The sequence below is a fragment of the Amorphotheca resinae genome, assembly GCF_003019875.1.
Source record: "Amorphotheca resinae ATCC 22711 unplaced genomic scaffold M430scaffold_1, whole genome shotgun sequence".
NCBI classification, from domain to species: Eukaryota; Fungi; Ascomycota; class Leotiomycetes; order Helotiales; family Amorphothecaceae; genus Amorphotheca; species Amorphotheca resinae.
Window position 1 is genome coordinate 1,103,726 of NW_020194471.1, and position 27,911 is coordinate 1,131,636.

Genomic DNA, 27,911 nt, shown 5'->3' on the forward strand with positions numbered 1-27,911 from the left:
CCCCCCGGCCTTCAAGAGAGCGTGATCTTCCCCCAGTTAAACCCTCTGACGCCATTACTGATCCAACATTCCTCTCCATCAACCAAGGAATCAGCCTTGATGATGCCTTCGACGCAAAGTCCTTTTTCAAGGGCCCATCTCCTTGTCGTCCCCATCTGACCACCACTAGACACCAGTGGAGTGGTCCACCGACCATTTCTCCAGAAGTACACGGTCGTCAAACTCCCCTCCATAATCTCCCCATCCTTTTCACTCAAGATCAACACTTCCTTCTTTTCATCGAAGCTCTTGATGCCCACTCGAGCCCTGGCTTCTGTATACATATATCTGCTCGTAGTCTTATACGTTGTTTCAGATGAAGGTGTAATCCTAGCCATATCTGGTGTCACAACCCACGGCTCCCTCTTCTCTGGATCCCCCTGGATGGTTTCATTATCATCCACCGTCAACGCGCCGCCAGTCAACGGACTCACCTTCAACGTACTCGCTGATTTCGGCGGTGGCAGACGTTCCGGGAACAATGTATATTGAGACACCAAGATGTGAATCGGCGTAGTCTCAACAGTGATCTGGCCATCATGATACAACACAACTCTAGTCCGAAGGGGTTTAGGGGAGTTGGTGTCAATGGCTTCGCACAGCTTTTCCAGGAGATGAGCAAGTCCCTTCGGGCCTCGAATCAGAGAGGCAGCCTCGGTCCAGCCAAAGTGCTCAGCGGCTTGGAGCATGCGATCGCGATGGTACGGGAGCATGTAGAACGGGCATCCAGATTTGCATTCCCCGTCCCAGGCTTCGGTGTTGACCGTAAGGGGCACGAGGAGGGGATCATATCGCAGGGCGGTGAACAGCTGGAAATCAGGCGTCATGGTTGCAATTGTGGGGTAGGGTCCTGGAATATAGTCAGAATGTGCCGATTCTTATATCTCTTTGGATTTCAAGACCATGATAGACATATACCTTATGCACCTACTTGACAGTTCAGCACCTGCCGGGCTTTGGGAGCAGCCTTGAGAGCAGTCTAACGGGGTAGTTGACTGACACGTGACGAGCAGTCCCGCCTCTTTGAACCAACAGGAATTTCACGAGGTACCCTCTATACCTGCTAGTCGATGGGAGTTTTTTCTGTTCAGCTGCTGTGGTGATACCAGAAGAGAAGGGAAGAAACGAATTGCGAATGCTTGTGGGACGTTTGAATCACGTGCGTTGTTTTGAAGGACCTGATAAGGTATTGCTCAGGTAAAGGTAAGGTAAGGCAGGTATTTATTGTAGGTACTCGGCTTGGCTAGCAACGTATTTATACACCTAGGTAGGTGAATCCTAAGGTAAGTAATAGCCTTCCCAATTGCCTTGTAATATATGCAATCTATCCAGCCTTACAATGCGCAGCATAAGTGGCATCTATACCTTAAGCTACCTTACCTTAAGACTGTATATCTCTCACTGTGGAGACCCAGAATGGGCACCTAAGGTACTTTTTATCCTTTCTTTCTCATACACCAAAAAGGTGTCAATAAGTCAGTTCAAATCCGTAAATCCGTAATTCAGAAATTCAAGATTATAGCCTCTTCATCGTTGACAGGAACACGACTTCGAAGCTTGAAAAGGGGAACCCAACTCCGTCATAGGTGAAAGTAACCTACCGGGCTTAGCGTGTGTTGTTTTGGCAAATCAGCGCCGATGGATATTTCCGAGCTCTCTAAGCATTGGTGTATCGCGAATCTTTTCAAGCTGTCTGCTGAATTATCATCATCGACCGACACTGGTGTAGCTCCGTCCATCGAGCCACTCCTCTTCCATTTTCCTTCTTCACCCTACATTCCTTCTTCTTTTAATTTCATCTTCCATTCCCTATGTCTGCCCCTCCCGCGGCGATGGCTCCCGGGAAGAGTCTCCCGGATTTCGCGTCGTCAACACCTCAATCTTCACTCTGGGACCGGATATCAACCTGGGCTTCCGAGAACAAAGCAGTTGTTTATACAATTGCCGGCGTTGCAGTAGTCGTAACTGGAGCTGGCGTTGCATATTACCTGACCGATTCGGTAGGTGGCATGAGCATATCCAATATACCACATAATTGGCGTGGCTAACAACCATCGCAACAGAAGGTCACCAGAATCGATAAAGGCTCACAGAACAAGTCAAGTAAGAAAGAAAAGCGAAGGAAAAAGGAGGAGAAAAAGAAGGCAGACCTGGAGAAAGGACCAACAGACACCAAGCCAAAGACACCTACGGTAGAGACCGCAGATGAGCTCCCCGAGGTGGACGAGACCACTGTTGGAAACCTCTCAGAACAGGAGAGAAAGGATTATGCCGCAAAATTGAAGGCTGCCGGAAACACTGCGTATGGAAGCAAAGACTACAATAGAGCCATCGAGTTATACGGTAAAGCCATTCTCTGCAAGCCCGATCCCATTTTCTATTCAAACCGCGCCGCATGCTACAACGCCCTTGGCCAATGGGAAAAAGTCATCGAAGACACAACTGCTGCTATCAACCTAGACAACGAGTACGTTAAGGCTTTGAACAGGAGGGCAAATGCCTACGAACACCTCGAGAAATTTAGCGAGGCTCTTTTGGACTTCACAGCTAGCTGTATAATTGATGGGTTCCGAAACGAATCCAGCGCACAAGCTGTCGAGAGGCTGCTCAAGAAGGTTGCAGAGGCAAAAGGGCGCGCTATACTCCAAAGCAAGGAGAAGCGACTGCCCAGCCCGACCTTTGTCACCAACTATCTGCAAAGTTTCCGCGCTCGACCTCCACCAGCAGGATTAGAAGAGCCGGTGGAATTGGCAGAAGATACTGGAAAGGGACAATTACAACTAGGCTTACGCGCAATGGCCAAAAAGACTTCCGATGGTTACGAGGAGGCCGCGGCAGCTTTCGATCAGGCATTGGTTTTGGGCGATCTTGGAGAGTACGAAGCCTTTGCATACAACATGCGGGGTACGTTCAGATATCTCCGCGGCCAAAACCTCGAGGCATTGAACGACCTCACCAAGAGTGTTGACTTGCAGCCATCTTTGACACAGAGCTTCATTAAGCGTGCAAGCATGCACCTCGAACTTGGTAAGTATCTCTCCTTTTGAGTGATAAAACTCTAGCTAATAAATAATAGGCAACAAGGATGCTGCTGCTGATGACTTCGAGAAGGCGATGAGCCACAACAGTGAGGACCCAGATATTTTCTACCACCGTGCCCAACTACACTTCATCCTGGGCGAATTCGCCGAAGCGGCCAAGGACTACCAGAAGTCCATTGACCTCGACCGAGACTTTATCTTCTCTCACATCCAGCTCGGTGTCACGCAGTACAAGATGGGATCTATTGCATCGTCGATGGCTACATTCCGACGATGCATCAAGAACTTCGACAAAGTACCCGATGTCTACAACTACTACGGAGAATTGCTGTTAGATCAGCAGAAGTACCAAGAAGCAATTGAGAAGTTTGATACTGCTGTTGAGATGGAGAAGCAAACTAAGCCGTTGGGCATGAACGTCCTACCCCTTATCAACAAAGCCCTGGCTCTCTTCCAATGGAAGCAGGACTTCGCAGAGGCCGAAAAGCTTTGCCAGAAGGCTCTGATCAGTATGACTCCCTTCTACCTCATGAGATTATCAGTACTAATATTTCGCAGTTGATCCGGAATGCGATATTGCCGTTGCAACCATGGCACAACTCTTGCTGCAGCAAGGAAAGGTCACTGAGGCACTCAAGTACTTTGAGCGTGCGGCAGAGCTCTCCAGGACGGAGGGTGAGATTGTCAATGCGCTGTCATACGCCGAAGCCACCCGAACACAATTAGAAGTTCAAGAGAAATATCCCCAACTCGCAAGCCGCCTTCAAGGAATGAGCGGAGGGTTCGGCGGCGGCATGCGCTAAGTAGGACTCTTGGTGTTTGGAAGTTGATAGGGAATGCGTGTTGCTGATCTGCTATTCGATGGGGTGGAGGGTTTTCATCTATGAAGAGGATGGCACTACCTAAGCTACCATAGACTGCAGTTGGAGGATTGCACGAGCAGTTGTAACTAATATTCAACTTCCATCTAGAAGTATGTACAGTAAGAATGGAGGCTGCAGCTAATGCGGCATCATGATGAATTGCGCGAGCGTCCTTCTCCATCGTCCTTGATGTTAATATAGTACGCGCCGACCCACATGCAGCATCGGGGACCAAAATAGAGAGGCCTGCCCTGCCGCAACCTCCTGCCCCAATCCGAACCTCAGAACAAAGAGAAGCAGCGTTTGAAACCCTTTCCCATACGCAAGGTTCGGTTCACAGGCCATGGTAGACCGTCTTATGGTCAACCGGCCTCTTAAGCGTTTCATGGAAATCCTATAAGGTGTTATCTATTCTTGCAATCCTATATTCCAACTAGAAGAGCCAATCACTGAGGCGTTGAAGCAGGCCTGGGTCTGGTGGGGAATGGTCAATATTGTTCTCTGGCCACTATCCCTCCGTGTTGGTACGTATGCTCACAGTAGATGTGCAAGCACAGGAGCTAAACTTGACACATTATCTTGTTGAAGCTGTAAGTTATTATTACGTAGCGAGTCTGAGCAGGAGAGAGTCTGGAGTTGCAATGACACATCTAGCTTGTTGCTGTGTTGAACTTTGATAGGATAAGATAGTAAGGTGCGCCGCTATTCGGCGATTCATCTGGCGAATAGCGTCAAGGATCTCTCTTCCCTTTCTTGCAGTACTGGCGTGTTTCCGGATTCCGACGTCGTTTCCGCTGCTACAGTATACTGTACTGGGATGTTGGGTCTGTTCTTTGTTTTGTTTTATTTTGTTTTGATTGATGAACTGTCAGGTCTCAGACCGCGGATCTGGAGCAAGTGACGCAATGGAGGGGTGAAGGAGAGGCTCTCAGTCTCTCGGGTCTGGAACGCATAATCATCGGACACATCAAACGGCAGCCAGATATGTATCAGGAGGAAAGAAAGCATTGAACTTTCACGCGCGCGTCCTCCTTATCTGCTATGGCCAGGGGTCGGCGCGGATGATCCCTCGCCCATGATGCCATCAACCATCAGGATGCTTGATGATTGACCAGATCCCCCCCTGTTTGCTTTTCTATTCCGAGTGCCGCTCTCCAGTCAGGACCATCTGCCATCTTGCCGCTCAAACGACATGCCTCGCGCGGTGCACTGTGTATGAAGTACAAACGGGGCCTGCAACGCCAGCAGGGGTAGATCGAAGCCGGTTTGCCTTTGTCTCGAAGTCTTGCTGCAACTCCGTCTCGCTTTCCCTGTCTCTCTGTCCTGCTCAGCTCGCGCCCGCACTGCTCATACTGGTTTCTGTGCAGCTGAGCAGCAGTAGTATCAGCCAGCCAGCTCTTGCGGGCCTTCCACTCCTCCACGTCTATACCAGAGTATATTGGCTATATATAAGACGTAGGTTGCCCTTCGTCCTCCTTCTCTTTCCTCTCTCTCTTTCATACTGTTCCCCTTTTATCTTATTCATCCTCGGGTCACAGTATCATCGTTACTGTGCCCATACACATATACTATACACATACCTGTCCTACGCTTTTATTCATAGCAAATCCCTCTCATACCTACCCACCATGTCTTCCCTCCAGGGTTTGCAGAGGATCAAGCGTGTGCAAAACCCGAATTATAAGAGATCCGGTCTCAAGTCCTATGTCTTCCTTCTCCAGAAGTGGGGCTTTGAGCCCACCATGCCGGGTCCATACTTTCAGATGCAGAAAGAAACACCCACAGGTCACCACTCCTTTTTCAAGAGGCATGGAAGCAAGACCAAAACCCATCGGGTGACTGGCAAGAAGACTGGTCCCAGTGACTCTGACGTCGGTGAGGTGACGGCGGAAGACCAGCAGAATGATTCCGAGTACCTCTGTCCAGTCCAGATTGGCACACCAGCACAGACACTCATGCTGGACTTCGATACTGGGTCCTCTGATCTCTGGGTAAGCAAAGGCCCCATGGACCTTCAGAGCCGGCTTTACAGTGCTGATTCCGACCACAGGTCTGGTCCACAGAACTGCCCAGTTCCACACAGAGCCAGGGCACTGGACACACGATCTTCAACCCAAAGAAGTCCTCCACTTTCAAGGCTACGAGCGGTTCAACTTGGAAGATCGCATACGGCGACTCCTCTACCGCATCGGGCAACGTCGGCACTGATAATGTAACCATCGGTGGACTCACAATTAAGAATCAAGCGGTTGAGCTTGCAAAACAGATGTCGGCCCAGTTCGTGCAGGGAGCTGGGGACGGACTTTTGGGTCTTGCCTGGGGTAGCATCAACACTGTTACCCCAAAGCCAGTTCAGACACCAGTCGAGAACATGATTTCTCAGGATGACATTCCCAAGACTGCTGAACTTTTTACAGCTTAGTAAGGACACACGACTAGTCCCTCATCCTTAGATTTTTGAACAATTGCTAATATCTCGATCATCTAGCCTGGGGAGCTGGAGGGATGCCAATGATCCTGACAAGGGCGAGAGCTTCTATACCTTCGGCTACATCGATCAGGATGTTGTCAAGGCCTCTGGAAAGGAGATCGCGTGGACACCTGTTGATAACTCTCAGGGTTTCTGGATGTTTGACTCCACTTCAGCGACTGTCAATGGCAAGACCATCAATCAGTCAGGAAACACTGCCATTGCTGAGTAAGTCTTGACTGCTTGAAATACAATGCGGATCTAACTTTCCACTCCAGCACGGGTACCACGCTTGCTCTTGTAGCTGATGCTACCTGCCAAGCAATATACGACGCCATACCGAATGCGACGTACGACCAGAATCAACAGGGTTGGGTATTCCCCAGCAGCACGACCGCCGACCAACTTCCAGTGGTCACATTCGCCGTCGGCAACACCCAATTTACCGTTCAGAAGGAGGACCTGGCGTTCGCCGACGCAGGTAACGGTATGGTGTACGGCGGGATCCAGTCTCGAGGTTCCATGACCTTTGATATTCTGGGCGATACTTTCTTGAAGAGTATCTACGCCGTAAGTTCTTTCCATAACATGTCTAGAGCCTCAGAAGAACTTTTCACTAATATGATTATAAACAGATCTTCGACCAAGGCAACACGAGATTCGGCGCCGTTCAGCGAACTGACCCTACCCAGAACCTGGCTCCCCCACCCTCCTCGTAATCGTAGACCGGGAGAATTTAAAGACTTCGGCTTGACTTGGTTGGGTGTTTAGAATAATAATAAAAGATACTTCAACAATTGAGTGCCGTTGACATGTATGAGTGAGTGACTGCAAGGCTTAAATGGCCTGGAGGAGATTGGGTTTCGTGATGTGTGTGACCTTTATGAAAAGGGGCCCTGTTTTAGTAACCCCTCGTCTCCTTTCCTGGCAATGGCCCCCTCTACCGGCCACGCTAAAGGTAGCGGATAGAAGCAGAGGGGATATTTCTAACGGTCCAGGGATGCGATAATTGATATTATTTCTATTCCAATTTCTATAGTACTAGTACAGAATACAAGGTATTATGCACGCTCTAGGGCAAAAAAATAACAAACCCATCTAGAAAACGCCAACGAGCCTCACGGCCACCCTTCACGCCAAGATCTAATAATGATATCTAGTTAGTACACGCACCTGAAAAAACAACGAGCAGAGCAATCCGCCATCCGCCATCCGGCAGCGGAGGGGGAGGGGGAGATCATCTCCTATTCGCGGTGAACTCGCAAATGATAAAGGCGAGATAGAGGGCGAAGGAGGCCCAGCCCATCCAGCTCCGGCCGCCGACCATGACGATGACGAAGAGCAGCAGGCTCGCGGCCCACATGGAGAGCAGCTCGAATGGGGTCAAGCTCCCGGCCAGGGCATCCAGGTCGGCGGCCAGGAACAGCACGCCGGCGCACAGCGTGACGAGGAAGATGTTGGAGCCGGCCGTGTTGGCGACCATGATGCCGGGCTGCTGGCGCGCGCCCGAGAAGACGGCGACCAGCTTCTCGGGCAGCGTGGTGGCCAGCGATAGCAGCGTGATGCCGAGCACGGAGCCGGCGAGCGAGAACGTCTCGGCGAGCGTGCTGATGCTGTGCGAGAGCACGTAGCCCGATAGCGAGAGCGCGAGGAAGCCGAGGATCAGATGCACGACGTGGTAGGTGGTGGAGCGCGGGCGGCGGCGGTGCTGCGTCTCCGTCTGCAGGGCGCTGTCGGGCGTGGGCTTGAGGTCGGCGGCGTCGAACATCTCGCGCGCCAGGGGGATGCTCTCGGATGGGCGGTGGTCGGCGGGCGCGGACAGGTCGCGCAGGGTGGTGCTGCTGCTCGAGCGCGGGGTGGAGCGCTCGACGTCCTTCACCTCCTCCTCCTCTTCTTCTTCTCCCTCTGCCCCATCATGGTCGGAGGAGTTGGAGTCGCTATCGCTGTCGGAGTCGGAGTCCTCGGGCGGCTTGACCACGCCTTTGTAGATGGCCCATGCGATGGAAGAGATGTAGGCCGTGAACGTAGCAACGAGGATCCCCCCGCCTGCCCGCCCCAGCGGCTTGACAAACGTGGCGATCACGACGAACAGGGTGGTGAGGGCGAGAAGGGCCGCGGTGTAGATCTGAGAGCTGCGGTCAAAGATCACGGTCGAGGGGGCGGAGATCAGGCCGAGGGAGAAGGCGCCGAGGATGTTGGAGATGGACGACCCCAGGATATTGCCAGCCGCAAGGGGGGAGCGGCGCTGGGAGATGGCGGCGACGACGACGACGAGCTGGTGGATGTGTTAATAACAATGCGATATCATGAAAAGGGTGAACGCACCTCTTCCCATTCAGCCCCGGCGGTCAGGAGCGCAATCAGAGTCGGCGGGATGCGTAGACGAGCGGCAACCTTGGCGGTGTGGTCAACGAACTTGTCGGCGCCGAATTCGAGGACGAAAAGGCCGGCGACAAAAGCTGCTATGTTGAAGCAGACATTGTCATAATCTATCATGGTGGATGATCGCTCGAGCCGGGCAGGAAAAGGGGGGCGGATACAGCGGGGAGAAGAGAAGAGGGAGGGAGAGAGAGGAGGGAGAGGAAGATCAAAAGGAGACGGATATTTCACGATACTCACGGCACATTGGGAGTGGGCAGAAAAAAAAGCGGGGATGGCAGGATGGATAGTCATCAATCAATTAATTTATCGCAGTGGCAAGAGAAAGAGAGGAGAGAAGAAAGAAAGAAAAGACTTGCCATTAGTCCTCACGGTGGTTGAAACGAGAAGCATGAGGCTGTATGTAGATAGAGACTGTAGATGGATAGAGACGACATTTTGCCCATGTTGTTCGACGGCGACTCGACCCTTTTCTCTCCTGATGGCATCAGTCAAACAAGGGGTTTCCAGCCTGTCAGGGACGAGGACCTATGATTCTCGCCTCTCGGTGCTCCACTTGCCGCGACAAGCTTTCTTTTCTATCTTGATTCTTCCGTTCCTGGCTTTCTATTATTGTCCAATGTATCTGGATTCTGGATAGAGGAGACAACCATACCTCTCTTATTACTATGAGCCTGTCTACTTTGTATATGCACCTCTTACTGCAAAAGTATTTCTTTCTCTTCTTCCTCTCAATATGATATGATATCCACTTATATGTACCTACCGTATATCCCCTCCCCGGCCCAGGTAACATTCCACATTCCACTCTTGATCCTCGTTCACGCTTCCCCTTGCACTGCTGCACGGCACACTACCTAGGGACACACGGCCAGACCAGCCCGCAATAGCAACCACAGTTCTTCCTTTCCCATACGAGCCCATGAGCCGTCCATCATCCGTGGCTCCCCGCACGTGTGTGCCTACATTAGTTGCCCCGGCCGTGGCTGGTCCAGCTGGAAAATGGATGGATGGATGGATGGATGGATGGACAGGCGGGCTGGCCTGGAGTCTGGAAGACGGGTTGCAATATGGAAGAAGCCCCCCCGTCCTCGACCTCCTCGACTTCTTTGAGATTGTCATGATACGTCGTTTATATGAGTGATTGCTTGAATAGGGCTCCTGCCTGCCCGCCCAGTCTCTCACCCCGTCTCGGTGTCTACGTGGTACAATCGCACTGTGCTTTCTGGACAGCTCTGTTCTTGCTCCCGTGCTCTCCCAATGGCAACATCAGCCACCCCGGAAACCGTCGAGCAGATCATACCAGAAGTCTCACCTAATGCCGAGCCCAGGGAGAAAGCCAGCGTAGAAGAAGTGACCGTTGAAGTACATGATGGCCCGTTTCGCCCAAGCCCACGGGACTACGTGCGCTGGTTGCGCGATCTCTTCACCAGGCAACGCCTCCTGGAAAGTGCAGCTGTCGTGGTGAAGTTGGGGAAGTTTATGGGCCCGGGGGCTATCATCAGCGTGGCCTATATCGACCCGGACAACTACCAGACGGCCGTCTCTTCTGGAACACAGTTTCAATACAAGCTCCTGTTCATGATCCTCGTGTCAAACCTGATTGCTATCTATCTGCAGGTGAGCTCTCGTGACTTTGTGGAAGTCCAATTGGCTAATCTTGGCTTCAAGGCGCTGTCAGTCAAACTGGGATCTGTCACAGGTATGGATCTTGCGCAATGCAATCGAGCCTATCTTCCCCGCTGGCTTAACATTGGCCTCTGGCTCATGGCTGAAGCCGCCATAGTTTGCACCGATATTGGGCAGGTAAGCTTCAGACCTCAACCCGGCACAAACCCCCTTGACGCTTCTCAAGGTGATTGGGACAGCAATTGCAATCAATATCCTCATTCCAAAGATCCCCCTGGTCGCGGGCTGCGCCTTGGCCATAGCGGATACGTTGGTCATACTGATATTCTACCGCCCCGACGGATCGCTCAGAGGTCTTCGAGCATTCGAGCTCTTCGTCACCGTCTTCGTGCTAAGTGTCTTTATCTGCTTCTGCATAGAACTCTCCCTGATCAGAGGCACAACCGCCAGGCATGTCTTCGACGGCTTCCTGCCCTCACGGGTGATCTTCGTCTCTGATGGGTAGTATCTCACGTATCCCGAATGCCAGATCTCCAAGCTGATGAGAACAAGGCTCTACGAATCATGTGCCATTCTGGGTGGGACGCTCATGCCACACACCATCTACCTTGGATCGGGGCTCGTCCAAGCACGCCTGCGCGACTTCGACATCCGGCACGAGCAATACCGCGAGGTGTTGACCACCGACCGCCCATCAGCTATCAAGCTATACCGGCCATCACTGTCCGCCATCCGATCCTGCATGAACTACTCCATCGCCGAGCTCTGCATCACGCTCTTCGTCATCGCCGTCTTCGTCAACTCGGCCATCCTGATCGTCGCCGCCTCCTCGCTATCCCAGGCCGCCGACGACGCCGATCTCTTCGGCATGTACCGCCTGTTCGTGTCGTCCATCTCGCAGGCCGCCGGCACCATGTTCGCGCTCGCCCTGCTGTTTTCCGGCATCAGCGCTGGGATCGTGGCGACGATGGCGGGGCAGCTGGTCGCTGAGGGCGCCATGCACTGGCGCATCCGTCCCTTCTACCGCCGGCTGCTGACCCGCTCCATCGCCATCGTCCCCGGCATCATCGTAGCGGCAGCGGACGGACGGTCCGGGCTGGCCGCGGCGCTGAACGGCTGCAATGTCGTGCTGTCCGTATCGTTGATCTTCCTGACCTTCCCGCTGGTCTGGTACACCAGCTTCCAGAAGTACATGACGGTGGAGACCGAGACGGCCGTCGTTAGTACCGCCACGCTTGGGTCTCTGGAGCCTGGGCCGGACGTGGAGAGGGGAGAGCGGCGTCGTGGGCTGATGGTCAGTCTGGCGAATAATATCCCGACGATGCTGGCCGCTTGGATCATCTGGTTTATCATTGCGGCTATGAATGTCGCGACTCTGGCGTTCCTGGGGTTGGGAATAGGTGGGGATTAGAGATGCTCAGTACCGAATGATCGTGAGAAGAGTAGGTACGTGGCGTTCCCGACCGGGTTTTTTGAGCGCGAGAAATATAGCAAACTATTTGAAGTAATAATAGATTAGTTATCAAGTGTTCATCACTTCGGCATATCAGCAAAAGTCAGTGGGTGATTAAAACAGCTTGGATTTCATATTTCCAACCAACGAGACCCGGTCCCCCCCCCCCCCCCGCCCTTCCATCATGCATGCATCAATATAAACATATATGGAGGGCCAAAAAGCGAGTAAAGCACAAAAGAGGTATCCCCATCGCCACGCCTCAACGCCTTTCCCATGACCTCTCCCGAGACCACGTGCCGGCACAAGAACGACCGCGAGAGAAAGCGAATGATGTGAAAGAAGAGTCCGTCTCGCTCCCTAATGCTCTCTGATATGTCCAGCAATCAAGACCCCGCCACCACCGTTGTCTGCCCCATGCTGATTTTATACAGCAGCTGAAATTAAGAACTGGAATGACTAATATAGAAATCATCTTCTTGGCCCCCGTTGGCCCATTCGTCGGCTTTAGAGCGTAATCGGTCTCCCCCTCTCTTCTTCTATGGATGTTCTGCACTTGCAGATCCGTGCTGGGTATGTGGGAGCCTGCGCTTATTTCTTGATGACGGCCTCGTACAACGTAACCAACGTCCCAATTCCGGTTCCAACGAGGACTCCTTGATAGCCCCCGTAGAGCGCCGAGTTGATCCGAGCTACGTGCTCGAGGTTGACCAGTCCACCAAACGTGACATCTTGGCCAAAGACAACGTATGTCAACAAGGCTTTCACGATGTTGAAAGTCAATGGGTCGAACTCGTAATTGAAATGCACTTGGTGGCTGGATCGGGTTTTAGGCTTGCTTGTGAGATTGAAGAAATAAGACGCAAACAACGGGATGAAGAAGGTCGTAAAACTCCAAAGTAATGCCGGGCCCCAGAACGATGCGGTGAGCAATAAGAAGAGGTCGGGGACCCTGACGAGGTACTCGGATGTCTTCAAGAACTGGATCGGCGGGATAGTAAATGCATCGCGATCGGCGAGCAGCTCGGGTCGCAAGAAATAAAGCTCGAATAAGATGATGAGGCCTTCAACAGATACAACCGTGGAAAGAGTTTCACGCGTTGCTTGGGCTGTCTCAACGATACCCGAGTCATCGAAGGCACTAGACACCCTAGAGCGGATGACTTGAGTTCTGCGATCAATCGCTTCTGCAACCACTGCTGGAGACGGAGGCAGGGGCACACTTGACGCGAACGGAAGGTTTGACAACGCAGAGCCGCGTGGAGTTCTAGTCAAGGCTGACCTTGAGCGTGTTGTTGCTGGCTCAACCTCCGAGTCGTCGCTAAGTGCAAGTTAGTAATGGTGCTGTGGCTTCGAGACGCGGGGAGGGCTTACGTCGCAAGCAACTCATCTGCAGCCTTTGTAACTCGGCGCCTGACCTGCTTCGCTTTGGTTTCTACATCTCCCAAGACAGAGGAAGACTCTCTCTTTACTGGAGAGCTCTCCGAACGTCGTTTGTTATAAAAGGGGGTAAAGCGCGAGTCGGTCGAGTACCGAGAAGCGTTCTTCGCGAGGTGCTCCTCGAGGGCAAGCTCAAGCTCGGTCTTCTTCAATCCTTCATGCCTGCGAGGAATGACGTTAGCAATGCGCCAGAAATAAAAAAAGAACCAGGTATGCGGCAGTCTTACTCTACGCCTAGAGAGTCTGCAAGCTCAACCAGCTCTGCCTTCTTCTGTTTCGCCAGAAAGTTGGATGCCCCAGACATGATCGTGCCGTAAGTCTTATCGAGCGCGTGGACGCGATGACGACGTAGGGCTTAGTGTGAGGAATGCGGTTTTGTAAAGCGCGTTTATGCGACCACAATGGCTATTGTGTGGGATGTATCGGGACAATAGCGATGCAGGAACGTGAAGGTTGTGGCGAGAGGTCGCGATGTTGCTCCTCGGAATAATGTGGGGAGGCTGGGGTGACGATAAATCGATGCGATGGTGATGCGATGCGTGTTGATGTTTACAGCCGTCGTTAGCGCCCGTCGGGGGGATTTTACCACGTGATTGGCCTGCAGGAGAGAGAATACTTTTACCCTGCAAGACTGAGGCGGCAGTTCCAACATAGGATCTCATATATATATAAATACCTACCTACCTACCTTAGGTGCCTAGGTATGAACAGATGGTTTGCTTCGAGAGGCCTTTTGATGCTTGGGATCTTGCCAATATGCCTTTGACAGTCCCTCGATTCAAGATCAACCCTTAAGGATTTGCTGGGCACGAGCAAGCATCGCGGTTTTCATTCAAGTACCGATGATTTCTTAATTCTCCAGCTGCTTTTGACTGGTAAAGAAGGCTGGAATGATACAGGCAGGGTTTGAAAGAAGTTGACAAGACTTTCAAACGCAGAAGCTGATAGTCCTCTGAATGTGTGCTCAAACGATAATATACCACGACCATTTTGAATTACAGAGATAAACCGCAACTCAAATGGCACCATGATCAAATCAGCCTCGACGCCTAGTAGCCCAAACCTCCAAGTACTCCTTGGTCATCAGCCATTCTGAATTGAAGCAAATGATCATAGGTAGGTAGGGGTACAGTGTCTCGAGGCTCGAGTCGTCTGTGTATGCTATCACGTGATGGCTTACCTAGATACGCCCGCCCTAGCGCAACTAAGCGAGCGCACAACCCGATTTTCAACCTCGAAGTCAGAAATCGAGACAACGACGACATTTAATCACTCGACTTCCTCGACAACCGCCACAACCGTCAAGATGGTACGTACAAGTATCTTCCTATTCATTTCTTTGTCCCGTTTCCCGGGAGTATAAGGGTGGGAAGGGATGGATGGCAAGCAACTGGACAATGAGAGTTTCGAACCCAAAAATACCGAACGATCAGAGAACCCGGCGAAGGCGCTTGAGAAAGCACTCCTTTTACACGAACACCACGACGTCGAAATCTCGCCGATCAGAGGGTTCTATTCATGGATCCAGTTGGAGTGGGCGAAGGGGACTGCTTGACGGAGATTGAAGACGAAATACTAGCGGATACATCAAACTGGATTAAAGCTGACGAAACTCTTCGCAGGTCAACATTCCTAAGACCAGACGCACCTACTGCAAGGGCAAGGACTGCAAGAAGCACACCCAGCACAAGGTCACACAATACAAGGCCGGAAAGGTACGATGAATTTTGAACCTGGCGCTTCCCGTCTAACAATTTCCAGGCCTCCCTGTTCGCGCAAGGAAAGCGTCGTTACGATCGCAAGCAATCCGGTTATGGTGGTCAAACAAAGCCTGTGTTCCACAAGAAGGCTAAGACAACGAAGAAGGTTGTGTTGAGATTGGAGTGCACAGCGTGCAAGACAAAGGCACAATTGGCGTTGAAGCGATGCAAGCACTTCGAACTTGGGTATGTCCTCATGTTGGGAATAGCGGCGGGCGATGCTAATCATGTTATAGTGGTGACAAGAAGACCAAGGGTGCTGCTTTGGTGTTCTAGATGTGCTACGACGATTGTTCTTTCGCATGGGCATGGGACACGGGGTTTTGCGTGGTCACAATGGCTAACATGTATGGAGCAAGGCACAGCTAAGGGTTGGGTCCTTGTATCTTGTTCAGCATCATCATAAGAGAATACCAAAATACTCGTGACACCATGGCGTCGATGCTTTGTGAAGTGATGAGGTTGAACCTTCCTGAGGCTCTGTGGGTCGCAATATTGATGCTAGAAAAATGATCGATTATGTGGTTTACGGACTTTTCTACTGAACTGGTCGCAGCAAAGTTGCTGCCATCCTTTTGAAACGACCTAGCAGCAACTCAAACCTTTTTTCTTTTTTTTTAGATATCTCAAGAGAGTCAATCTTCGTGATCAGCTCTCTTATTGGGTTCTTATCGTCAACCATGAGAGTAATGAGAGTGCCATATTCCAGTGGTCCGATTAGGTCCCTTGAAGCATTGGACGGAACCGAATATTGTTACTGAGAGCCTAGATCAGAAGAACACAGGTATCATATTCTAGCCAGTGATAAACTCTCCGCATCAACAGCTCTACGCCAGCACATCTTTCAAAACCCCTTCCCAATTCTCACCGTGTTCCCGCCACCATACCACAATGTCCCCTCTCTAAAATCCAAACCCTTTCCTTGTCCTACAATCCACTCACCATCTTCCCTCCTCTCTCCCCCATCCTTTGGCCAGTATTCCTCTTCCAGCCACGCATTAATCTCCTCGATCTTCTTGATGAACCTCTCCATTTTCTCAGGAGAATCATGATCATCCTGAGTCAAGAACCGTCCAAGTGTGATATGGGAGCTAGGGACTACATAGCGAGAATCGATGCTCACCCCTGTGGCCTTAGCAATATTGAATAAATCTCTCCTCAAATGATGATATGTAAACCTATCATCTTCTTGGCTTCTTTCTGAAGAGCTGGAGGCCGAAAGGGGAAGGCCCTCGCCTGCTGCGGGGAGGAACGAGAGAGCAAGCGCGCTGCCATCGTATGATAGCATGGGCTTGATGAGGCGTGCCCGGTGGGAGAATGTGTAGTCTGTCATAGTGGCTATGCTGGCTGGTCCCATTCTAGAAATGATGGCATGGATTTCTGGGTCCGTGAGAGAATGGGTGATTTCTAGGGCTGTGAGATGCATGCATTCAGTGGGCATGAGCCAGAGATCTGGAATTCGTTAGTCATGTGCTCTTGATTTCACAATTATAAAACGACACAATCTTCTCAAGAAATAGAATACGTATAGTATATGCGATCTCATGCCAAGTGAAATATAACGTACTTGGAGCCGAGGCCAACAGCATCTGCTGGACATCCCTAGCCAGGGAGCGAATATGACTTGGGGGTCGAGCCCAGAATACAAGACAATGTCTCGGGTCTGTGAAACCAGGTTCAATGGAGGGATCTGTTAGCTTCTTGAGAACAGGGTCGATAAGTAGGCCAGAGAAATCAGGGGATAGCAATTTAGCTTTTTGCTGGCTGTTGCGGGTAGTACGATGAGTCGAATAGCGGGATTGGATGAGGGCCTTGGAAAGGAGGGGGGGGTCAGCATCCAGCTTTCAGGACGTAGTGGAGAGAGTTTTGAGACACAGGGGGGTTTGCAAGAATATAGATACTTGAGATAGCAATAACAGGTCTGGCTAGCATATTGGGAGGAAGAAAGGGATCGTACAGGATCATTATTACAGGCCTCGATCAAGGCATCGTAGGGGTTTTCATAAGCTGCAGCATCGATTCCAGAGAGATCTTCAAATTTGTTGCTGGTAGCAGTTGGGTTTGGCAATATGGAAGGCATTTTCAAGACCACCTGTTTGGGAGTTGCACAGAGAGGTGTTATGAAGGATATCACTTGCTTAAGTTGACTTCTTTGTCTCTTGTAAACGGTGTACAGGTGTACAGCGACGACATTGGTGGATGTCGCTTAGCAACCTTGTCACATACTGCAGCTAGGTGCCCATGAAGATATTCACAGAACTACCTGGGGAAGAGGTGCACATGTTGCTTCAAAAGCCTTGAGCTCTAAAGGAGATGTCTGACATGAACTTCTGATGGTTTGTAGAGGACACAACATACTATCGTACCAGTCACGCAGAGGAACCCCATAGTCAAATGATCAGGACTTTCTCAACACGACGACTGACACACGACTGTGGGTGTCCCCTGTCCAGGTTCCAACTTCCAACTTTCAATTCCCAACTATCCTCCTACGCATGGCTCTATGAGCTCACTACATAGTATTTCTCGACTGCTTTCCTGATCACAACCTCCCTGGACCATGTGAGGAGCTGTCCTGACGCCGCCTTTCTTGTGCAGAGCAAAACACCGGGCCGGCGGTTTATCCGCTAGCGTCAAGTAGCGCATCCGTGTCTCGATAAAGAACCAATCACCGTAGTTCTAGATATACAGTAAAAAGATAGTGGTCCGTGCGCTCACCACCTCTTCACAGCGCGTCCTTGGTGTTGATCAAATACAACTCTGAAGTTGCAACAACATGCGCTCTTGACGTTCCTACTCAACAACAATGGTAATGCGAGCATAAAGCTTGCTTTGTATCTACTTGATACTCCAACTACTTTTGGACGCAAGTAAGAACTATCTTACACGCGTAGGTAAGCTGCTGACCTCCTCTGGCTTCGCGATCTTATGTTCCTAGGATCTTCTGCAGTCTGTAACTGCAATTGCCTTTAGCAGAAGCTTCATTGATTCTGTACGGAGTAATGATATCTAGATCTTCCTCCACACAAGAGTGGCGCACCTCCGGCATTGCGCATATCCTCACCATCCCCTGTGTGTGACATGGAAACAACCTCACACCAAGCGACCAGGAGACTGAATGGGCTTATCTCGTACCTGAAATCCAGCTCTGTCGACTCTATTCTGCCTCTTGATGAATCTTAATAGAAGCATATGCTTTTTCAAGAGCCATTCAAGCCAACCCAAAGGCGCCAATCGTTGAGTTCCTGCACTGGTCTTTCGGACTGTGCCCCCCGAGGCCACCTCACTGCAAGCTATGCACTAGGCTGCGTATCCTTTGCGAACCTTATATCTCGTTACTGTTGTTTAGCTCTTGTTTCACCTGGTTCTTCATGCGCGTCACCGACTATGGCCTCTTGTTCTGTAGCTGCTCCAAGCACACCTTGCGCATTATTTAGTGCCGGACAAACAAGTGTTAAATCGCGGTTGCTCTCGGGAGTAAATTCCCTGACATTTCATCCGCTTAGGATATGTTTGATCCAAGCTTTGGCCAAGTTATCATTGAAGTCTGCCTTTAAGTCCGTCGACGATCATTCTCTGTGACCAGAAGTGCTATCCCAATTAGGTCGTTGGAAATCTTGGCTGACAAGGTCAACCATCTTATCGGCCACTGGTGACTGATTCTGTGAAGTCTCTTTTCTCAGAAGATGTTTCCAGAGACACAGCTTGTCGAAGTTGATTCCAGGCCACAGGATCGTGCTAAGGCCCCTGCTTCTATGAGAAGACAGGCATGGGGATAGTGTTTCTTGGAGCTTGAGATCCGACCTTCGCTGGATACTGTGCTGGCCAATCTGAAGTAGCATTTGTCTTCTTCATGGTTGCTTATCCTTGACTTCTAGTCACCTCATTGGCTACAGGTCGATTGTAACCACGTTGTCCATAGAGAATTATGCTGCAGACTTTATTTCTAGTCACAGAGAACTGCCGTGAAGGGGCTACCACGCCACTAGGATCTTATGTCAGTCTATGTTGAATCAGTGTTCTGAATACGAGTCTGCCTCAAAAGAGAAAAGAGAAAAATCCGGAATCCAGTGATAGGGGTAGGGGAAACAAACTCGGAAATTCCCTCATGAGCCACTAGGTCCCCCAAAGACGTTCAGTATCAGGAGCCTCTGTCATTGTCATCGTTCAGGAGAACCACTCTGAGGCTAGTGATGGAAGCAATGAAGATAATGAGGGTACGGCAGTTCCCGTACCCTCGGCGACCAGTGGATCAGTGCCATATTATCTCCGCAAGTAGCAGCAGATGACAACACCAGAAGGGCACCCTCCGGCACATGCTCTCAGTATGAAATAGCCCATAATACCCTGCTGCACGCTGGTTATGGTCGTGAGTGGGCAGATGATCATGCCTCGGAAATAATGCTGCTTCGAGCCTCGAGGCAGAATATCGTTGAAAGAGCCCCTTTGAGACTATCAACTCTCCTCATGATACTAAGGGACTGTGCGTGTAAAGTAGGTGTTACGATATCTCTTTGGTTCTGTTGAGCTTTATTGATCCTTTTGTCCTTCACTATGATTCAGTAACAGACCTTGCTTGGACTTTGGTTTCCATACCTTGCTCTTAGCAGTAGTGCTGTACTCGTCGCCGACAACCTTTCCGCCCTGACACTTCAAGTCTACCAAGGGGTTCACATGGACTATGCAAAGCAGTAGCAGCGGGGCTGAGGACAAAAGAGTGTTGTGTTTACCAAGGTCAACTTGGATCAAGCGATGTAGATATTGTGTGGTTTGTCGCTTGATGTATCAAAGTGCGGCTTGGTTTGCGGCTTGACCTACGATTTGGTGCAGTCCATAGGAAATTCTTTGGGATTCCGGAACCCAATCTTAGCTTATACAATTCTGAACTCTCACCTCTCCCACTTTTTTCCCACCACACACACAACGACAATAACAACAAGCCAACCTGCCCTCTCGTTGATGGTTTGCCCTTTCCATTCCCTTGTTGGATACCACCATTAGCTCTACGAGCTTTCCTCTCCCCACCCCCCTTGAAATACCTGTAAGTACATCTCACCAACTCCTTGTACGCGTACAAAGACGCCATACACGTCTCTGTTTCGGTCAACAGTGGAGATCGGAGCTGCCTCCCATTCCTACATTTATATTTATCAAAGAGCTTCACATACCATGTTCATATGTTTCTCCTTCATCGCGTCATTATACCACTCCCTTTGACCTCTGGGCGCCTTGGGCATTATCTTATTGCTCCGGGCAACTTATTCAACGTTCGCACTTCCCCCATACCCATACCAGCCCCCTTACATGCCCATGTCTTTCACACTATCGCATATACAATGCTGACATTGACTTGATGAAGAATAGCTCCTCGCATTGCGAGAAGACCTTGCGCAATCATGGCGGGAGCCAAAAGCCTGCCATACACTGCTTCGGACACAGACACGAACAACTGTGCTGATGCCGATGCTCGTGTTGATGCTGGCTCTGACACTGACACCCACATGATGGATGCTTTAGATGATGATACGATAGATACTTTAGCTACGGAGCTAATTGGTCTTGGAAGAGTGTCTGCCAACATGCGCCAAGCCAATCAGCCCGATCTTGAGCCTGATAATGGCCCCGACCCTAATATTATGACTGGGCTTGATGATGAGTCTGATGAGGATTCTGACAATGAGTCTGACGACGAGTCTGGCGACGAGACTGCTGACGAGGACTCCAAAGAGTCATCTGGTGATGGTGGACCACCTGCCAAGAAGCAGAAGATATCGAGTAAGATACATGGCCTACCTCTACTTGAACCACCTTAGCTAACTTGTCTTTAGCTTCGACCAAGAAAGCCAAGAAGTCTAAGTCTAAGAATGGTTCTGTTAAGCTGACTGACACCTATGAATATCGTATCGGATATCGAGACGACCTCGCACCACTCTCAACCGTTGAGGAATGGTTTGCAGATCTCAGTTCCAATATCAAGAAATTGGGATTCAAGAGATTTATCGACCACCTCAATGGCCGAGCCTTAAGGGTAGCTACCATGTGCTCAGGCACTGAAAGCCCTATCTTGGCTCTCAAAATGATTTCCGAGAGTAAGTTTTTAATGAGACTTCGTTCAACTCTTCTCTTTTTAACATTCTTATACAGACTTATTGAGTCAGTTCTCTATCAATTTCGACGTGGAACATCTGTTCAGTGCAGAGATCGTCCCATTTAAACAAGCTTTCATCGAGCGGAACTTTCAGCCCCCGATCATATTCTGTGATATTACAGAGTTATCAGACCCTCTGCTCGACGCATCTCAACCTCGGACTGCGTAAGTTATTCTGCCGTGTTTATGGATGACTTTTTTTGACTTTTGGAAGCACTACGGCATATGGCGGCAAGGCTGAAGTTCCTGGAGATGTCGACGTTCTGATTGCTGGGTTTTGTTGTACCGACTACTCTAAGCTGAACAATAAACCAATGACACTCGCAGAACGCGGCGAGAGTGGGCAGACCTTCTACGCTATCTTGGCTTATGCCTTAGAGTACAAACCAAAAATAATCATCCTGGAAAATGTTGTCAGGGTTCCTTGGAACGACAAGATAGCCAAGAAGCGTCTTGGAGAACGTGGTCTGGATCAACACTTTGGATTGATCGGCTATACTAGCCGTCACTTGATCCTGGACGCAAAGGAGTTTTACGTTCCACAGACTCGACAGCGTGGCTACCTAATTGCCATTCACAGAGAGAGTTTTAAAGGATCGGACGAGGAGATCGAGGGATTGCTTGATCAATGGGAGAAGGATGTGACAAAGCTTCAGCGCCCTGCAAGCGTTCCTGCTGAAGCCCTTCTGCTCAAATCCGATGATCCAAACCTCAAATTCGTTCAACGCGAAAATGTCGAGAAAGGAGAAGGCAAGAAAGAACTCTTCTGGAACAGGTGCAAGATGGGTCACCAGTTGTACCGGAGCGCCCTAAAGTTGGGAGTGGAACATCCTATTACGAAATGGGGTCCTTCTGGAAGCAAGCAGTTGTTTGATTATTACAGGACATTCAAAGGTTTCACGGAGCGAGTCTTGGATACCCTTGATATCTCTCATTTGCGTTGTATTAAGCGCGGCTTTGATGACAGATACTGGAAGTATGTTAGAGGAATCCCTCCCACCCGGCCACGCATGCTAACCTGTCATCTAGCCGACTACTCGATATGTCGCAAAATGTGTACCGCACCACGGATAATACCAAAACCGGCATTATGCCATGTCTCACCCCTCATGGGCTACCCTTTAGCACGGTTCGTGGTAGCAGCATTGCAGGATTTGAGGCTCTGCAATTTCAAGCGTTAGACGTAGGCTCGATCGACATCAGCACCTTATCACAGAGCGACCTTCAAGATCTTGCTGGAAATGCCATGACTTCAACTGTTGTTGGTGCCGTCACTGCTGCGACTCTGAATATCTTCTACAAGCTCCTGAAGCCCGGTACGGGAGTCAAGCCCAAGGACGAGCGGAGACTTAAACTTGTGGCAAGAGACCTGCAGCTGGAAAAGAAGTCCGCCGACCCTGGAGATTACTCGGAACTGTCGGTTGAAGATGCAAAGGCATGGGCAGCCGTCACTCGGCGCCTTTGCTACTGTGAAGGCAGACACGATGTTACTATGATACCAATTCAACAATGCACCGTCTGCAAGCATACGACTTGTGTCACTTGTGGCCAAAGTCCTAGACACCATTACAAGTTAATGGATACAGATTTCATTGCCACACGCAAGTGTCCTTCCAATTTTTTCAAGCTCATCAAGAAATCCATTCCGATGTTATTCAGTTTCGACAATACTCACCCTTCAGTCGAGGAACGCATTCGTCAGATGGAAGAGCATCGCCCTCAACATTTCACTGAGGAGGCTTGGACTCAGACACTTGAGGCTATCCGTAGTGCATTGTGTTCCGAAGTTCAATTTCGAGACATCATCCGTGCCGAGTGCTGGCATGTTCATTTCCACTCGCCACTGGTAAATGGTACATCGGGCGCAAGAGTCGAATTGCTCATATCTGAGTACAGCGTTGAATGGCTCTTATATGCAACGGTTCCGCCAGACGAGCCTCTCAATACTGAGCGTCGAAAGCATCTCGAGAAATTTCCTTTTGCTCGTATGCGACCTAATGGGGATGACATTGTAAAAGGCAACTGGGAATTCTACATCCCAGAACATCAAGAGGCGAAGGCGATGATCACAAGTAAAGGTAAGCTAGTCAAGTCGTATCCCGCTACCATTGGACTTGAGGGCATTACGAATTGCCCGGTTTGGGACAAATGCTCCGTGAAACTTTCAGGCAATGACTCAAACAAATTCGAGCGTGACATTAGCGGAGATTATGAGTCCTCACCAGTTTGTGGTCAAGCCTACGACTCTTTCCACGTGCAGGTTTCGAGCAAGGGTTCAAACCGACCTGTCTGCATGTATTTCGATCATGAGAAGCTATTGCGCAGTCCAGAACTCGACCACTTCATCTTCACAGATGATATCAGAAGACTTGAGTATGGAGAATATCGACAAGCCTTTGCGCGACTTGAACCGACTTGGCAACAGCCTACACTGGTTGGTTCAAAGTCAATCACAACCGACGAGTCCTCAATGGAGCAGGAGGTCACAATTCATGTCGATGGCCACTGGATCGGTTGCCAGGGTCTTTCGATAGACCTGTCGAGGCAACTTAGCGTGATATATTGGCAACTTCCTAATCAAATACCTGATCCCAAAAGCGATTGCGACTCGCGGCACCTCATTTTTGCTTGTACGACCAACCTGCCCAACTTGATCAGCGCTCAGTGGGTTCGAAAGTCTTTGACTGTGCTCACTCTTTCCTCAGAAGTAAAATTCTTCAAAGAATTCCGCTGGATCTTGGAACGGGGATTGGTTGTTGCTGATCACCTCCAGCATAATGCAAAATGGAATCCAACAACTGCACCGAAAATTCAGTGTCCTACCTGCGCCCCTAAGGCTCCCAAGTTGATGTGGGCGTATTCCCAGCGCAACAAGCAGACTCCGTTCGAGGACCCTGCTGATGGTCGTGATTATGAACGTGTACTGAAAGCCCGACCTCGGCCAGTCACTATCAGATATTACATTAATGATAAGGACATGATTCTGATCAATGTGGAAGTGAATCCAAAAACCCTATGCCACAGAGCATGGGCACAATTGGCACTTTACGGTAACGCCGAAGATGTCAAAGTCGCATGGCGTGTTGTTACAGACGACAAGACATCTAACAAATGTCTGCTTGAGCCCTTGACAATTTTGAGCAGCGACAATGAGATTCCAGCTCCACCACCACCTAATGTCAACATGAAGCAATATAGCCCACGTCCTGCCCAGCTCAAAAACTTGGCTTGGATTATCCGTCAGGAACGAGAACCGCAACCCTTCCTCGAAGAAGAGGTCGTTGAAGATCGAGTTACCCATATCAATTATCGTATTGAAGGGAAGGCGACTCGTGAGATCTTTAATGGAGGCGGTGTCCTTGCTCACGATGTCGGATTTGGCAAGACGTTGAACATACTTGCACTGATTGATTGTCAATCAACATGGGATGAGCGTGGAGCCCAAGCTTCAGTACCGGGGCGTATACCAGTCAAGGCAACTGTCGTTTTCGCTCCACCACACTTAGTTGGGCAATGGGAAAAGGAGGCCAAGTGTTTCTTTCCAAAGTTAAGCAACGTGCTGATCATCGGCAATATTTTCCATCTCAAAGCCCGTACCATTGCCGACTACAAGAATGCTGATATTATCATTGTGAATTGGCGACTGGTCGGAATGCCATCGTATTTGATGCTTGTCGCCCAGTTCGCTGGTATGGTCGAGCCTGATACACGTGCTTCGGCCCGAGCCTTGCGGAGCTGGTATGCAACAGCGCTGGGGAAAATTGCCAGCCATGTGGAATTACTCAAGTCTGATCCCACTGGCTTTGAAGGGCATCTCAAGGACGAGTTCGACCAAGATAAGGTAGCCTCTCAGTCGCTGCATGCACCCGTACCGTCAAAGCGTGTTACGGGCGCAGCTTATCGGAAGAAGGTCGCCTTGAAGCCTCCAAGTAGAAGCAAGGCAAAGGAAGCAGGGGAGGCACTTCCTCAACAACAAGAAGCTCCGAAATTCATGAGTCGCTCCAATGCATTCAAGTTGAAGAAGGTCGCAGAGACCGAGGATTACGATCTCATGAAGTCTCCTATCTTTGAAATGTTCTCCTTTGGTCGGATGGTCATCGACGAGTATGCATATCTGGATAACCGGGACTGTGTTAAGCAGACAGTCATGGTATTGGAGTTCATCAAGGCCCGACACAAGTGGGTACTATCCGGAACTCCCTTAATTGGTGGATTCAACGACATCAAGAGGATGGCCAAATTCATTGGTGTCAATCTGGGTATCAATGACTATTCATCAATGAAGAGCGACATTCTCAATCATGAACTCAAGGATATGACTAGTAAGCTCCTCTCCCTCTCTGCGTCTGGAATGTACTGACGATTGTGAAGATTCGGAGAAGTTTCTGCTTTATAAGACAGCCCCTTCTCCCGCATGGCAAGAACACCGTCACAATCATGCTCAATGCTTCCTAAATCAATTCGCTCGGAAGGTAAGCTCAGAACTTTGAATATGAACTCACTTGCTAATGGCTGAAGGATATTGTGAATAACGACGGAATCAAACTGAGTGAGCAATTCTGTCTGGTCCATCAGCCTGCTGCTCCGCGAGCCACCTATCTCGAATTGATGCAATTCATGTCAGCTTCAAAATTTGAAATTCGCGAACGCCCCGGAACTACTAATCTGCAACACCGTAAATCTTTGATTCACGATGCTCTTTTCCAATGTCAAGACGCCGAGGAGGCTTTACTTTGTCGCGCTGCATATTTCGATCTTCCAAAGGGTGATGCACTAAACAACGCCAAGCTCTGTGAGGAAATTGTTGAAATTCGAAAGGGGCAATACTTCGAGAAGAAACGACAGCTGCAAGACAGACTGGAAGAATCTCTGCAACTCCTGAAGAAGACACCTGACGGCACTGATGATTTTTTTGATGACTTTAAGAGCTGCGTCAAGAAAAACAAGCTTGGCGATATTGAAACTTTGAACGAAATCCAGGAAATCATTGACAACGGTACTGATATTGACATTGATATTAAGAGCACCTCAGGCACCCTACGAAGCTACTCCTCCAACATGAATAAGTTTCTTAACCAGCTAGTGGGTCTCAAGCGTTCCTGGCGTTTCTTTCAGGCTGTCCACACTATCCAATGTCTCCCGGCTGCCCATAAACTTGCATGCCAGAAATGTGGCCATCAGGAGTTTACCATTCAAGAATTAACCCTACTTGGACAATGTGGGCATTTGGTTTGCAATTCCTGTCTTCCGAGGGAGGACGAGCCCTGTATGGAAGACCAGGGCTGCATGATGTCCAAATGTTCAGCAAGGAATTCGTTCTATGACAAGATCCCAGCTCACGACTTACGCCAAGAAAGTGACCCCGAAGCTATTTGCAGCAGTGGCAAGATTTGCGATATCGTCAATCTTCTCAAGCACCAAATTCCCCAAGACGAGAAAGTATTGGTATTTGTACAGTTCCCGAAATTGCTCCAGCAAGTCCAGGAGGCCCTATCATCCAACAATATCGCTTTCTGTGATCTGGGCGGTGGCTTTGAATCGTCGAAGATCCTCTCTGATTTCCAGGACGTGAATTCATCTCAGCGTTCGAGAGTAATGACACTGAATATTGGTGATTCTTCTGCGGCCGGCAGGTAAGGTTTCCATTGATTTAGTCCTCTGTTTGCATGATGCTGATTGGGAACAGCAACCTCACTGTGGCGAACCATATTATATTTGTGGCCCCGTATCATACCACTGGCTCTAATGCGCAGTACTTATATGATGCTGCCATGACCCAAGCTATTGGACGTGCTCGCCGTTGGGGGCAAGAGAAGACTGTCAATGTTTACCATTATCTCGTCACTGGCACCATTGACGTCGACATCATCGAGTTCCGTCGCTCCCAGATTCTAAAGATGGTTGCACCAGGGGAGGGTGAGCTTGTCTCTGGCGATCGAAAGGACAGCAAGCTCGGCAGCTTGTGTTACGAATACGTCAGTCGGGAGTTTTATTGAGGGTTTCAAGCCTCATTCCTGGTTTCGGATGGGGTTTTGATCGGTTTTGCAGAATCTTGTGTCTTCCTTTCTTTATTTGCTTTCGTGTCTTCCTCTCTCCTCTTTTCAATTCTTGAGACGTTTCTAGTCCGTGACTATGTCAATACAGACCATCCTGGACTTGTTCCTACAATGGTTTTGTCAGACATGTCCTTCGAACAGAAAGTCTACCTATTCATGCCCGTTAATGCACAACCTGGGCACTCATACACTTCATAGTCATTTTGTCAAGCGCGTCTTTTAAACACAAAGTCTATGTGTTTTACGCTCGTTAATATGTACCCCGAGCAGCCATGGATTTTGTTAAAAGTAGAAAAACCAAAAACACCCGAAAAATTTTATATAATTATAAAAAAAGAGGCAGTGGTTGCTTGTGCATCGTGAACATTTACAGAATAAAGGTAGGTACCCTATGTGAGAGACCCTCAGGGGTAGCGTTCTGCGTTGGAGAGGTGACCGTAATTGAACTAATAAGGAAGGTATTTGATGGTAACCGTAGAAAACCTTGGTGCCTGATTCTGCTTTTGTAAGCATAGATACGCAAGTCATTTCCATGGCAGTCCCTCCTCCTATCCTCATTCTCCATTCTTCTCATCACTGATATCCATTATCCTTCTTCTAACAAAATCATGGGACCTTGATCTATTCAATTGG

At 49.8% G+C, this 27,911-nt stretch overlaps 9 protein-coding genes across 9 annotated transcripts; 5 read left to right on the top strand and 4 right to left on the bottom strand.

Moving 5' to 3' along the window:
* Nucleotide 1: 1 nt before the first annotated feature.
* On the bottom strand, nucleotides 2-1,131 carry M430DRAFT_62693 (hypothetical protein). Its single transcript, XM_024869006.1, has 2 exons — nucleotides 958-1,131; nucleotides 2-889 (listed from the first exon to the last, which is right to left on the bottom strand). Exon 2 carries the CDS (start codon nucleotides 864-866, stop codon nucleotides 12-14), a length of 855 nt encoding a protein of 284 aa, XP_024724968.1. The 5' UTR covers nucleotides 867-889; nucleotides 958-1,131; the 3' UTR covers nucleotides 2-11.
* A 656-nt stretch (nucleotides 1,132-1,787) lies between these two features.
* Nucleotides 1,788-3,983, top strand: M430DRAFT_62694 (hypothetical protein). The gene is made up of 4 exons (XM_024869007.1): nucleotides 1,788-2,077; nucleotides 2,144-3,066; nucleotides 3,116-3,589; nucleotides 3,639-3,983. The coding sequence occupies exons 1-4, from the start codon at nucleotides 1,851-1,853 to the stop codon at nucleotides 3,881-3,883; spliced, it is 1,869 nt and encodes a 622-aa protein (XP_024724969.1). The 5' UTR covers nucleotides 1,788-1,850; the 3' UTR covers nucleotides 3,884-3,983.
* Nucleotides 3,984-5,434: 1,451 nt separating this feature from the next.
* M430DRAFT_130991 (hypothetical protein) lies at nucleotides 5,435-7,200 on the top strand. The gene is made up of 5 exons (XM_024862170.1): nucleotides 5,435-5,934; nucleotides 5,994-6,364; nucleotides 6,432-6,641; nucleotides 6,692-6,983; nucleotides 7,049-7,200. The coding sequence occupies exons 1-5, from the start codon at nucleotides 5,572-5,574 to the stop codon at nucleotides 7,130-7,132; spliced, it is 1,320 nt and encodes a 439-aa protein (XP_024724970.1). The 5' UTR covers nucleotides 5,435-5,571; the 3' UTR covers nucleotides 7,133-7,200.
* Nucleotides 7,201-7,439: 239 nt separating this feature from the next.
* M430DRAFT_130993 (hypothetical protein) lies at nucleotides 7,440-8,909 on the bottom strand (the record flags this gene model as incomplete). The annotated part of the gene is made up of 3 exons (XM_024862171.1): nucleotides 7,440-8,181; nucleotides 8,284-8,688; nucleotides 8,739-8,909. The coding sequence occupies 3 exons, from the start codon at nucleotides 8,907-8,909 to the stop codon at nucleotides 7,651-7,653; spliced, it is 1,107 nt and encodes a 368-aa protein (XP_024724971.1). The 3' UTR covers nucleotides 7,440-7,650.
* A 911-nt stretch (nucleotides 8,910-9,820) lies between these two features.
* Nucleotides 9,821-11,947, top strand: M430DRAFT_154276 (hypothetical protein). Its single transcript, XM_024863246.1, has 4 exons — nucleotides 9,821-10,412; nucleotides 10,464-10,598; nucleotides 10,648-10,922; nucleotides 10,974-11,947. Exons 1-4 carry the CDS (start codon nucleotides 10,053-10,055, stop codon nucleotides 11,830-11,832), a joined length of 1,629 nt encoding a protein of 542 aa, XP_024724972.1. The 5' UTR covers nucleotides 9,821-10,052; the 3' UTR covers nucleotides 11,833-11,947.
* A 518-nt stretch (nucleotides 11,948-12,465) lies between these two features.
* On the bottom strand, nucleotides 12,466-13,618 carry M430DRAFT_23896 (hypothetical protein; the record flags this gene model as incomplete). Its single annotated transcript, XM_024864980.1, has 3 exons — nucleotides 12,466-13,195; nucleotides 13,249-13,476; nucleotides 13,542-13,618. 3 exons carry the CDS (start codon nucleotides 13,616-13,618, stop codon nucleotides 12,466-12,468), a joined length of 1,035 nt encoding a protein of 344 aa, XP_024724973.1.
* Nucleotides 13,619-14,574: 956 nt separating this feature from the next.
* Nucleotides 14,575-15,397, top strand: M430DRAFT_130999 (hypothetical protein). The gene is made up of 4 exons (XM_024862172.1): nucleotides 14,575-14,623; nucleotides 14,937-15,029; nucleotides 15,076-15,260; nucleotides 15,311-15,397. The coding sequence occupies exons 1-4, from the start codon at nucleotides 14,621-14,623 to the stop codon at nucleotides 15,348-15,350; spliced, it is 321 nt and encodes a 106-aa protein (XP_024724974.1). The 5' UTR covers nucleotides 14,575-14,620; the 3' UTR covers nucleotides 15,351-15,397.
* Nucleotides 15,398-15,918: 521 nt separating this feature from the next.
* M430DRAFT_14723 (hypothetical protein) lies at nucleotides 15,919-17,154 on the bottom strand (the record flags this gene model as incomplete). Its single annotated transcript, XM_024863053.1, has 3 exons — nucleotides 15,919-16,526; nucleotides 16,642-16,885; nucleotides 17,032-17,154. 3 exons carry the CDS (start codon nucleotides 17,152-17,154, stop codon nucleotides 15,919-15,921), a joined length of 975 nt encoding a protein of 324 aa, XP_024724975.1.
* A 3,316-nt stretch (nucleotides 17,155-20,470) lies between these two features.
* On the top strand, nucleotides 20,471-27,226 carry M430DRAFT_54968 (hypothetical protein; the record flags this gene model as incomplete). The annotated part of the gene is made up of 8 exons (XM_024868506.1): nucleotides 20,471-20,849; nucleotides 20,903-21,163; nucleotides 21,219-21,387; nucleotides 21,437-22,198; nucleotides 22,252-25,544; nucleotides 25,594-25,694; nucleotides 25,741-26,855; nucleotides 26,909-27,226. 8 exons carry the CDS (start codon nucleotides 20,471-20,473, stop codon nucleotides 27,216-27,218), a joined length of 6,390 nt encoding a protein of 2,129 aa, XP_024724976.1. The 3' UTR covers nucleotides 27,219-27,226.
* Nucleotides 27,227-27,911: the final 685 nt, after the last annotated feature.